General features: G+C 44.0%; 1 protein-coding gene across 4 annotated transcripts in view; it reads left to right on the top strand.

The window, feature by feature from the left end:
* KCTD1 (potassium channel tetramerization domain containing 1) overlaps nucleotides 1–7,549 on the top strand; it is a 105,361-nt gene extending 97,812 nt beyond the window's left edge. For all 4 annotated transcript variants that reach the window (XM_075084899.1, XM_075084900.1, XM_075084897.1 and 1 more), the window contains exons 4-5: nucleotides 306–611; nucleotides 4,337–7,549. In XM_075084899.1, coding sequence (XP_074941000.1) covers nucleotides 306–611; nucleotides 4,337–4,495 — 465 coding nt within the window. In that variant the 3' untranslated portion in view covers nucleotides 4,496–7,549. The remainder of the gene's footprint in view (nucleotides 1–305; nucleotides 612–4,336) is intronic.
* The last annotated feature ends 4,558 nt before the right edge of the window (nucleotides 7,550–12,107 follow it).

Genomic DNA, 12,107 nt, shown 5'->3' with positions numbered 1-12,107 from the left:
GGTCATTATTCTATGACATCACTATGGGGATGAAATATGGGGAAAAGTGGGATTTTTGCCTGGATGAGCAAGCACAGCCTCCCCCTCCCCTCACAAGTGCTGCCATACCCAGTCTGTTTCAAGTGGCTGATGGTTATTTTTCGCTTGCACTGTTATTTTATTACACCTTCCTACACAGTAATTACGAACTATGTCTGAAGGGTTCCAGATCTAGAGCAGCATTAGCCTGAATAACCATCTACATTAAGCGGTACATTAGCAATGCCTCTTTCTTAATTGTGCACAGTAATATATGTGTCTTTCAGGACTACAGTTTGTTATATGAAGAAGCAAAGTATTTCCAGCTTCAGCCCATGCTAGGAGAGATGGAAAGGTGGAAACAGGACCGGGAGAGTGGCCGCTTCTCAAAGTCTTGTGAGTGCCTGGTGGTGCGAGTTGCCCCAGATCTTGGAGAGAGGATTACACTCAGTGGCGATAAGTCATTGATAGAAGAAGTGTTTCCAGAAATCGGTGACGTGATGTGTAATTCTGTCAACGCTGGCTGGAATCACGACTCAACGCATGTCATCCGGTTTCCACTGAACGGATACTGTCACCTCAACTCAGTTCAGGTAGGAAGTCACATAGGCATTTTTTGGAAGGGAGCTCGCTGGCTAGGTACCAGGGGGCTGACCCTCTTCCCTGTCGCTGGAGCATTTGGTGAACAAAATCAGCTGGAGGCTTTGAGCTAGTTATTTACTTCTATGGGTCAGGACCAATTTCTCAGATTAATTCATGCATACCGTCACCAAATCTCTTTGCGAGCAAACTACAGTAGTGTTAAAAACCTGGTTTAGGAGATAAGTGTTTGCCTCTATATAAAGACAGTGCATATTTGAAGAAATTATTTTTGGCATTTGAATATAGGGTGACAATTCAAGCCTGCTTCCAGTCCCTTGCCCTGCTTGTTATAAGTTGTTTTCTGGCTTGATGAGAGGGCACAGGGACATCTCAAGCCAGAGAGGGAACGTCCTCACAGAGCCTGTTGTGAGGGCATCGGGAGCTGTCCATTCACCTGAGAAAAGTAGTGGAGATGCTCTGATTTGCCAGAGTCCACAAGAGCACTGAAACTAAATAAGAGGAATGGAGGAGCAGAAAGGTGAAGCCCCAGTCTCTTATTCTGGGTGTAACAAGTTACCAAGTGAGAAGTGAGAGGAAAGGAGGGAATTAATGTAAAAAAGAGACAACAGGACAGTAGCATTGACCAGCTACTGAAAGGAGGGCCACACTTCCACAGAGAGAACACAGTCAGCATCCTCCTCCTTCCTCCTCCTTCCTCCTGAAACAGGACCCAGTATTTCTGGAGAAGGGAGCAGCCTGCAGCCACAGAAGAAGACATCTGTTGTTACCCTTGTAGAGGGGGCTTTGCCTCAGCCCCTTCTGCTATATTTCAAACTGGGACATCCTAGGAGGACTTTGAGCCTTCAACGAAACTATCAGGCAAGGTGTGTAATGTGAAGGGTACAGAGGGGGGAAGTTATCATAGGTGTGGTTAAAAACTAGGGTGTCCATTTTCTAGTGTTACCCAGGTCTTTTGCATTTGGTAAGTCCTCTCTAATAATTGAATGAATCACCATGTTCTTTTTACTTTGGATGAAGAAAACACGTTTGGTCTTCCTCCTTGCTGTGGTAAAAAAACTAAAGGCATGTCTGTTATTGCAAATAGCAACCCACTCATGGTCTCAGGGAAGACCCTCTTTCATTTTCAGCAGTTTTTCCTATTTTATTATGGCGTAGTAGAGTCCTGTAGCGATGGGACAAGGGGTAATGGTTTTAAACTGAAAGAGGGTAGCTTTAGACTAGATAAAAGGAAGAAATATTTTACAATGGTGGTGGTGGTGAAGCCCTGGCACAGGTTGCCCAGAGAAGTGGTAAATGCCCCATCCCTGGAAACATTCAAGGTCAGGCTGGACGGGGCTCTGAGCAACCTGATCTAGTTGGGGATGTCCCTGCTCACTGCAGGGGGTTGGACTAGATGGCCTCTAAAGGTCCCTTCCAACCCAAACCATTCTATGATTCTGTGTAACAATATCTAAAATCAGTAGCCGTTATGAAATGGATAAGAAAAAATCTGGGACACAAATGCAGGTAATTTCCGGAATAATCATAATAAATTTATAAGTTCTAGTGTCATCTGTTTTATCCTTTTTTGGTTAAAAACAATCAACCTCACACACCTGTCTCCACCTAGTCAGCACATCCCGCACAGCCAGCACTTGGAGTGAGAACACTTCTTCACATCTGGAATTGTCACTAGCACTGTTGATGCTGTTTGGTTTAGATACACCTCCTAAATGCTTCTGACTCACGAGCGAGTTCTTACACGGAAGAGACTTGCAAGCCGAGGTTGGTGTCTTTCCATCTGCCTGGTCCTGCTGTCCAGGTGTAGAAGCTCTGCTTTGCTCCCTCCCCAGAGGAAGCGGGCTGAGCACTGCAGTGTGCACTGAAACTCGCCAGGGACTGCATATGGGCTAGTACTTCGCACAGGATTCTGGATAGACCTATCTAGACTTACCAAGATATGGTTAACTCATGTTATGCTTCGATAGTTGTCTCTTACTGCCCTTTACTGTCATGCTGAAACATCGAAGTTGTTTTGTCGTAGTGATTAATGCAAATTTAGAACAGCCTTAGATATAAGATTACAACTGAAAAGGGGTAAGTCTTTCAAGGAGGGTTATTTAGCCACATGCCATATGGTAGTTCTCAAAGCAGTTGTATCCTTTAGTTGTTTGCCAGGTATTCTGATGCTTACGTTTTCGTCGCACAAGTAAGAATTGCCAAGCATGTTTACCCATGTGAAAAACCCGAGTCAGGGTGGCAAAATACGCACAGGCTTCAAGAGAGATGGCGATCGCACATAGATAATGCTGCATCTTCCATTTCTGGGGGACGTAAGCATCTCCCAGTCCTAATAACAATATGGGCCAGGACAGGGACTACCAGTAGCCCTGGTGGGTGAGGTACAGACCAAATGGCTTGTCCAGGGCTGGGCTAGTTTCCTGACCAGTTCTTCCACTGCGTTTTTTCTCAGGACCTAAGTTCTCCTACTCTACTTTTCAGTGGCTTGAACTAAGACATTTTTGGGGGATTTTGGCTTATATTGTTAAAAACTAAAAATCAGGGTAAACAAAAATTGTACAGATGTTTTGATTTTATTTTTTTTTTCAGAGTCCTTTTTTCCACCCCCTCCTTTTTGAGATTTGTCTGCTGTGCGATTAACCATGCTCAGGTATTTTGGAAAGACATGTGCCGACCTGAAGCAATACATGTAAGGACATGGCATGTCTTGTTTTAAGCATTTTTAAAGCACAGCTTGCTTCTCCCCACCCCCCACCCCCGCCAAATCCTCTGCAGCTTTCTGCCACTCTGCTTGCCCTTGCTGTCCCAGCGCACACGCAAGCCAATTTGCTAATTGGTGAAATGGCTGGGAAGGACTCAGGCACTTGCTCCCAGCACAACCCCAGTGAGGTCCAGTCATGCTGGACAGAGGGTCCCACATCCTTTGGAGTGCAGGAACATCAGCCCCACCTTTGGGGCTGGTGGCCATCACAGCTGACCCCGAGGAGCTGAGGTCTTTGCAGCATCGTTTGTTGGGTGAGCTGAGTTGGGCACATGCCCCTGCTGCTCTGGGAGTCCTGCCTGAATCTTCTTTTTCCCTTGTGGTTTGGGGTTTTTTTTATTATTATTTTTTCCATTGTATTTCCCACTGGAAGCAACACTCAGGTTGTGAAAAGGGAGGAAAGAAGGTGAATAGGCAGAACTCGTTAGTCCCATATATAATGTTAAGAGGTCACAGGTTTTACCACAGGTAACTGTAGCCACAAACCTTTGTAGTCGCAGTTGGTTTGTTTTTTTAAGTCTCTAGAAAATATGATGGTAACTTTTCTGAAATTATGACTGGCAATATCTACATTGTCACCATTTAGTTGAGGTGTTTGCTCAGCATCCTCTGGTGTCTGCTGTGCAATACTGTATTTGCACTTTTGTATTGTAAATTTTGTGAAGCAGAGAATGCGTTTTTCCGGGCTTGTTTCTGTGGCTAGAAGAATACTGGATTTGTTGACAGTACTAAAAAAAAATAAATATGTATTTTTCTTCATTTTTCTTTTTGCTCAGTGGACAAAGTCAGCAGAAATCAGTCCAATACAATGAATCTGAAGGAGCCAGTTAGCAGAACTGTGTAACCACTTTTGTCTCCTAGCTGGATCCATTTGAAAACAGCAGTTATTGTCCTTGGACAGCTAGTAGTCTGTTATTTACTTACACATCAGTGTTTGTTTCCTCTTTTTTGCAGGTACTTGAGAGGTTACAGCAAAGAGGGTTTGAGATTGTTGGCTCATGTGGAGGTGGGGTGGACTCTTCCCAATTCAGTGAATACGTACTGAGACGAGAACTCAGAAGGACATCTCGTGCACCCTCCGTCATTCGAATAAAGCAAGAGCCTCTGGACTAAAATGGACATATTTCTTTATGCAAAAAAAAAAAAAAGAGAGAGAGAGAAAAAAAGGGGGACGTTTCATGTGCAGTTTGGACTCCAAACAAGTCCTGGAACTAAAATTGAATAAAAGACACATTTATATCAAATATAGAGACCACACCTGAATTCATATGGGAACATTTGGAGTAGTAGTAATAATCCTAATAACCTCAAGGTGTAAAAGAAAACACACACACACACACACACACACACACACACACACACACAAAATATGTATGTATATGTATGTATGTACATATATATATGTATGTATATGTCAAAGGGTAGGAAATACAACAACAAAAAAGTGGTAGATGAGGTTGGTGCTGTGATGGCCATTAAGTGTCCTAGGCCTGACTCGGGCCCACTTAACGGTGTACAAGCCATTTCCATTGGGGGATACATAGACTACTCTTCACCCATTTTCCATTGCCAAACAGCAATCCACTTTTTAACGTGTACACACCTTGACTCAACTTTACTTGCATATGGAGGTTTATGTCTGTCTTTTTTAGAGGTGGATGGGTAGGTGTTCAGGAGATGGCCATCCATTGCATTGGAAAGCTAGTCGACCGAAATTTTAAATGTAGTTTGTACAGAAGTCGCACACTTTTTGTCTGCCCTCACAGATGTGAAAGGTTAATTTTTCTTTTGAATGAGTTTTTTTTGTTGTTTTTGTTTTGTGTTTTTTCAAAGGGGGCCAGAATAATTAATATTTGGTAGAGATGCTCTGGTTTGAATCTGCTGCTTTCCTACAATTTTTTCAAATTTTATAATGTATTAAATACAATAAACTCTGTTTAAAATAACAAGGGTCTGATTTAAGCCAACAGAAGCAGAGAGGTGGGATTTAGCTGACTGCACTCTAGCACGTGGTGTGGTGGCCGCTCAGGCAGGCAGAGCTGCCTGCGCACGGTGGAGTGAGTTAAAGGCAGCAGAGGCTGTTGTGGGATCTGCCTGGTGTGCTGCACGTGGCTGGCCTTCCTTCAGCACTGTCCTGTTTAAGCTTTGTCCCAGTTTGAAGAGAGGCTGTTGGTCAGACTCAAAAATAACACCGGCTCAGCCCAGGGAAACCTGTCAAAAAATGACACCTGTTTCTGTAACCTTCAGTGTAATGGTGAATAGTTGCATCCTTCCCTCCTGACTAAGGAGTTGGCAGCTTCAGCTCTCCAAGCCCTTGCTCTGTTGAGTGTTAGTCAGCCTGTTTGTTTTTAATGTTGTTCATTTCCCCCGTTTAAAGCTAGTGGTGTTCTGCCTAGAGAGTGAGACGGTCAGCCCCTCGTGCTACACCATCAGCTGTTACTCTTGATAGCAGGCGGTAAGTCGATGTCCTGTGAGTTGTTCTCGTGCAGAGTCTCACCGAGGCCACCTTTGCAGCCGCCTGGTTCAGGCCGGTGAGATTTTGCAAAGGTGCCACATCACGATACTGCTGCACGGACCATTCACGGGATGATGCTTTTACCACCTAAAATGCACCAGCAACCACCACCTTTCCTCCAAAGTATCTTTTTGTGCAATATTCCAGAATATGACTGTGTATTCATCCTAGTATGGAAGTTTCTGTCGATGCAATGGTGCTGGCATTCCGTTCATTTTGGTGACACTTTGCTATTTATTTAAGAGAAAAGTTGTTAAATACATGTAACAAGGTTTTTAATATAGTCTGATAACTCAAAAAAAAGCTACCATTTTTGGGGGTGTTTATTAAAAGATGTCAGAGGGCGTACTTATCTCTCTGGCAGCACATATCAATAGTTTTGAAATTATTGAAATGTGGAAATGGGTGAAGGAGGGAGCGCCAAAAATTAAGGTTCATTAGCGGGTTATTAGATCTTCAATGTGATGCTGATCTGTCTATTCACAGTACTGAAACAGCTGCCTCATTGAAAATGCTTGTTTTCAATTAGCAGCAAGTAGTCTTCTTACAAAATAAACAAATGCTTGATCTTACTGCCCACAATTTGGTTGTTAGTTTGCATAGAAGTCAGAAAGCTAAAGTCCTGGGAAATAAATATTGACCAAACTTTAAGCTGTTGAAAGTGGTATGAAATTTGTGATGTTGAAAAAGACGCTGGTCCCCGTGGGCTGAGAGTACAGGGTTTGCCAGAGCAAGGCGATGTGATGTTTCAGAAGCAGTTTGCTGCAGAAAACCCTGCCTGCCTTTCCAGGTGGAGCCTCACTTTCTGGGGCCTCCGCAGTGTACCCAGGGATATAGTTACACTGTCTGTTAAGCCTAAAGGTACTCTCAAATCCAGACCTGCCCTGTTTGCTGCTATGGTTTACATACAGCCATGTGCTCCGGTGCAGGCTGGAGCCGGGGGGCTGCAGCTCCTTTCCCTGCTCACTGCTGCTTAGCCAGCAGGTACCCCAAGCCTGCCTGGCCAGGAGCATCAGCAGCCCCAAAACTGGCCCCATGGCACCTGCCCCAGTGCTAGCAGCGCCCACGCCACCCCTGGCCTTTGCACAGGCTCGGTGTGGAGGATGGGAAGCTTTGCCACTTTTGTTGCGTAGCTTCCAAAGCCAGCAGGTAGTGCTCAGACAGCGGTTCTCCTTGCTCAGGGCGTACCTGTCCAACTCGATGACACCAAGGACACCTTTGTGCTCCTCCCAAATCCCCAGCTGGCTGGTCACCCTCCCACAGACCCCACATTTGTTGTTGATGGAGTCAAAAATCACTCTGAGACCCTGAATGCAAATGTCTCTGGAATTACGGTGTGGTCATGGAGTAAGAGGTCACGATTAACGAAAGCGATGACTGATGCAAATTGGATACAGGAATATAAGCTAGATGTAGATTTTAGAGAGCAAATGAGATTAGTCCTGTTTGCAGTTGAGGCTTGTAACCATGTGTTTTTAAAATGTTCTTTAGAAAAACTGATCAACAGACAAATGAGCCATATATCCAGGAAGGGGGGAGTGGGGGTAACCAAGGACAACCAGATTACGGGCAGCTCTCTTCTGGAGGTTAGTAATTTTCACGTGTATAATAGTTTAAATTTATCTAATTTTTTATTAAAAAGTATGACTCCATTTTATGCTATCAGTAGTGCTGTATTTAATAACAAGAGGAAGAGCTGCTGTGAACAGTAGCTGCCAACATTGTACTTCAACTTGGTTAAGCAGCTGCCAGGAGTGAACTGCTGTGGACATGCAGAGATTGCAGATGCTACCTAACACCCCTTCCCACAGTGAGACACAGGCAGAGGAACTGGGTCTTCACCCTCTGTTTTGGTAACGTGAACGCTGGATTTCTGCAATAACCATCGACCCAGGGTTTAATTCTTCCCCTATTACCTCCCTAATGTACCGAACAGCTACGTAGCGTAAGTATGGATCCTGGCACACTTGGATGAACCTTTAAACTGTGAGTGTCCCATTGAAGACTGAGTAAATTTACCCTGCTCTGGAGACAGTGAAGTCCCACTTAGTTACTAGGTTAATCTATCTTTCCAAAAGTGCTGCTTGTAAATAGGTGCTGCTAAGTTATTCTATCTCCAGGTACTTATTGGCCAGGTAGTCTGGCCCACCGAAGGTTTTTCCTCTCCATTGCCATGAGTCTAGAGCAAGGTGATCATTTTAGTGCTTGATTGGCACAAGCAGATATAGTTGAGGCATTGGCTTTTGATGCCCAATAGAATCCATATCGAAATCCAGTGGGACCAATCTACTAGCCTCTGAAAACATGAAAGTTGAGCCACCCATTCAATTATTTTTCTTTATGCTAAACAGGCACTGATTTCAATTTGAAGAGATTTGCTCATGAGCATAATTTTTTTCAGCAACCTTTAAAAATTGATTGCTGTGCTAATTACAGGGTTTTTACTGTCACCGAAATGACTTGTCAAGTGCATTTTTCTTTAATGTTCCCATTTTTGGGGAAGGATTGGATTTATGGAAGGGTTTAATTTCAAGGGGTGAGAAAAGAATTTTTATTGACCAATGGTCAGTTTTTTAGAGAAATAAAAATATTTATTTCCATCTGTCATTTCTTGACTGTGGAATTCTATATTATGAATTATTTCTAGGGACAACTGGTATTTGTATGTAGGCATTCTTGCTGCCTGAGGTTTATTTACAGTGGAAATGAAACCAAGGCATCCTCAGGGCCTGTAGACCAGTTGCTTTTTCTCAGACTACAGTTTGAGTGGTTTATTATTCCTCAAGGGTCTGGAGGGATCGCCACCACCAAAAGTCAATACGTTGCATCAGGTGCCTGTGTTGGCTTTGGCTGCTACTTCATTGACCTGGTTATTGAAGCCCCCAAAACTGACTTAGTATTTGAGATCCTCTATTCGAGATCGAAACTGCTAAAATTGTATCCTTACCCCACTTCTGAAAAAAAGGCGCAGGCACATAGCACAAAATTTCATCCCCTTGTAAGCTGAGCCAGCGCTGCTAGCTGGTAAGCAGGATGCTAACATCCGTGCTGGGTGGAAACCTTAGTGCCAATGTGCTGAAGCATCCCCTTGTTTGTACAAGGGTGTGAGCTCCAGAAATGGAACTGTCCTCTGACAGATGGGGAAAAGTGCACTTTTCCTTGAGTCTGTGATTATTTTTCACACGTCTATTGACTAGGGACTTAATCCATTATTGAGTATGATGCACCTAAAATAAGGAACACTATGTAGTTTTTCAACAGATATCAGATATTAGGGGCCAGATCCCATCATCTGCCTTCTGTGTTCATGGTGAACTTGCCTCATACCCAAGTTATGAGCTGAATTACAGATCAGTGTAATTTAGGGATTATGAGGTGTGGCGTGCTGATCAGCTGGTGGTACTGTTGTGTTGATGGCAATTGTAAGTCACCTCTGTTCTGCATTGCTTCTGAAAAACACTGTATTTTCCACTGCAGGTCAGAGGAAGCATGGTTCAGTCAGACTTTTCTCTCTCAGCCCCATTGAAACTGTATGTCCATAAGCTGTTGTCTCCAGAGAGGCCGTCACTGGTGTGAACAGGCTGGCTTTGTGCCCTTCGGGGAACATGGGGTGTTGGTGCCCTTGCCCAGCCCAGCGAGCCCCATCCCCCGGTCCTTGTAGCACAGCTCTGGCTTGCTGGTCCAGGGAGAGACAGAGGGAGGGAGATTTGTCTCCGTACTCCAGAGTTTGGACTGATAAATGATCTCATCTACAACCCCAAATGGTCTTCTAGCTTCTGTTCTATTATGTAGCTTGTCAGTGTTATTAATTTTCCTGAGGAAAGTGGTGGGGTGCCTGGCCTTGCTTGCTCACTGTTAGGATGCAGTCTAAAGGGCAGGGCAGCGACCTGTCTAGTGCGCACCTCACTTTGGGCGTTGGCTTAAAACAAAAACTACGCATGCTGAAGTCCCCAGAACTCATGTACTATACTCATACTGGCTGTAGTTCAAACCAGGGGGCTTAATAGGGATCACCAACAGATGGTTGATACTTCATTTTGATCAAACTCCAACCAATTACACTCAATGCAAAAACAAAAGACAGAACAACCAGAGTGTGAAACACTAGCTCTGAAGATCTGTAGCTGTGATTTCACTAATCGCTGCTGCTTCGGAATAAATACTTCAGCCCTGGGTGGCTCACATTAAAAACACTTATTACCAGATAAATAACATTTCTTTCCCTAGCTTTCTCCAGTTCAGGAGCCTTATTTTTCTTCTGCTTGGGGCTGTGCCTGGGCAGCTCGAGAGTAATAGTTTTGGCCCTAATGCAATGCTTGGTCTCTTCAAAGCATTGTACAAACCTTCAATTAAGCATCTCCCTACCTGTGGGGGAAGAAGGTAGCAATAAGCTCATCTTGCAGCTGGGGAGGCTGAAGAGGCTCGACTTCCAACCCCCAGGGTGGCAAGCTGCACTTCAAGAGTCACGCTCAGCTGCCACCCTCTTTCACAACCCCTCTTGCAGTATAGAAAGAGGCTGGAATCGGTGAGGTGCTATGACACATGGCTTTTAAAACTGAGAGTTGCAGGCTGTTCAGGCAAATACTTCAGACCCTGAGATGTCTGAATAAGCTTAAAAAGTAACACTACAACCATGTTAGGCCTGATATACCTTTGGGATTTTTTTTCTAATTCTCTTCCAAGTGAGAGAAAAATGAATTAAATAACATACCCTTTACCTTTCACGTTTTAAGTAGGGTCTACTGATGTCTTCGTCTCCTTCCTCTGGCTCAGCTCTTCAGTAGGGACTGTAATTTTGTCTTTATGATGTTTTGGTACCTTACCGCAGAACCTGGGCGTTACAGGGCGGGGGGGAACAGCAACAAAAAGTTCCAGTGCCATTTGTGAAAGAGCTTTGGTCATTCATGTAGTGGTTCCAACAAAAAATCCTGACACACGCCAGGATGGTCGATGGCAGGAACGTTTTTCAGGTGTGGTTGCTGAGATGGGGCAAGGCACGGCTGGCTGCCGGCTTCAGACGCTTCAAAATAAAAATGACAACAGCAGGGAAATGAAACTAGGGCTGACACCCTCATGGGTTATCTTGTTCCTTAAGCATCTGCTTGTCTTTCTCACAGTTGTAACCTGTAGATGAGTAGTTTGAAAGCTGTGCTATCGTCTCAGCTATAACCAGTGCAGATATTCCAGGAGAAAGCTGCTTGGCTCAGGGACAGCTGTTCCACAGAAAAATTCTCTTCTGATGCATTATTGATAGATGTAAGTTAAAGCCATAAAGCTCGCAGCTTTATCAGGCAATATCTACTAAATCCTGGAAGCATGTAAGATAACCTAAATGTAATCTACTGCATACCAGCTCCTTCAGTGATGGATAGCACAACAAAAGCAGGACTAATGAAAAATTAATGAAAACAGTTACTTCCATAAGAAAAATGATCTGTTTTCTCTCACCTTTGTATTGATTTTAACTGGCCCTGTAATTGGAAGTGTATATTTTTTTCCTAAGGTAAAGAGGATTGAGGGCGAGGGAGAGCGAGCGTATAATTCTATTCATGTTTGTGACATACTTTCAGGCTACAAAAACAAAGCGTTTTCCTTAGGATGTTGAAGCCGCCTGTGAATGCAGACTTCAAGCATATTTTCTCAGCTCAGGCAAACTGCCACGCTGTTTGCCTGAAACCAGATATTGCATGAGCAGAGAGTACTCGGAGTACTTTGAAGGCTAGTGAGGAAGTACAAAGAAACAATGTTTAAGAAAAATCAAATACCGTGCATGTAACATGGTGGTTTAACATGTTTCACGCATTCAAGTTCATTCTTGACTGATCTGTCACTTTCTGGAAGGGAAAAATCCTCCAGTTGCTCTTTGGAGAGTGAATGAGTGTCAGGCTCAGAGGAGGACCTTCTCTGTGATACCAAACCAATGGCACCACGTTGTTCATGCACTGGCTTGGTAGTGAATTCGCTGCCCTGTGCAGTCTCACCACATTCTCACTGACACCTTTAACCACAACTGCCTTTTCCCTAAATTTAATAGAGCATTTCTGGTTTTTTTTTACCCTACAACAGCAGAAATCGGTCTGATCTGCAAATCTGCTGTAAGCTCTATTTTAAATTATTCTTAAGTCTTTACCTGCTTAATGTTATATCCACTGAGCCCAAAGGGTGCTGCGGAGATAATAAATCAATCAGAGTAGGAGATGGTTTGTTCTG

This window comes from Phalacrocorax aristotelis, chromosome 2, assembly GCF_949628215.1.
Source record: "Phalacrocorax aristotelis chromosome 2, bGulAri2.1, whole genome shotgun sequence".
Lineage (NCBI taxonomy): Eukaryota > Metazoa > Chordata > Aves > Suliformes > Phalacrocoracidae > Phalacrocorax > Phalacrocorax aristotelis.
The sequence above is the reverse complement of the archived record's forward strand: the minus strand, read 5'-3'. Positions and strand labels throughout refer to the sequence as shown.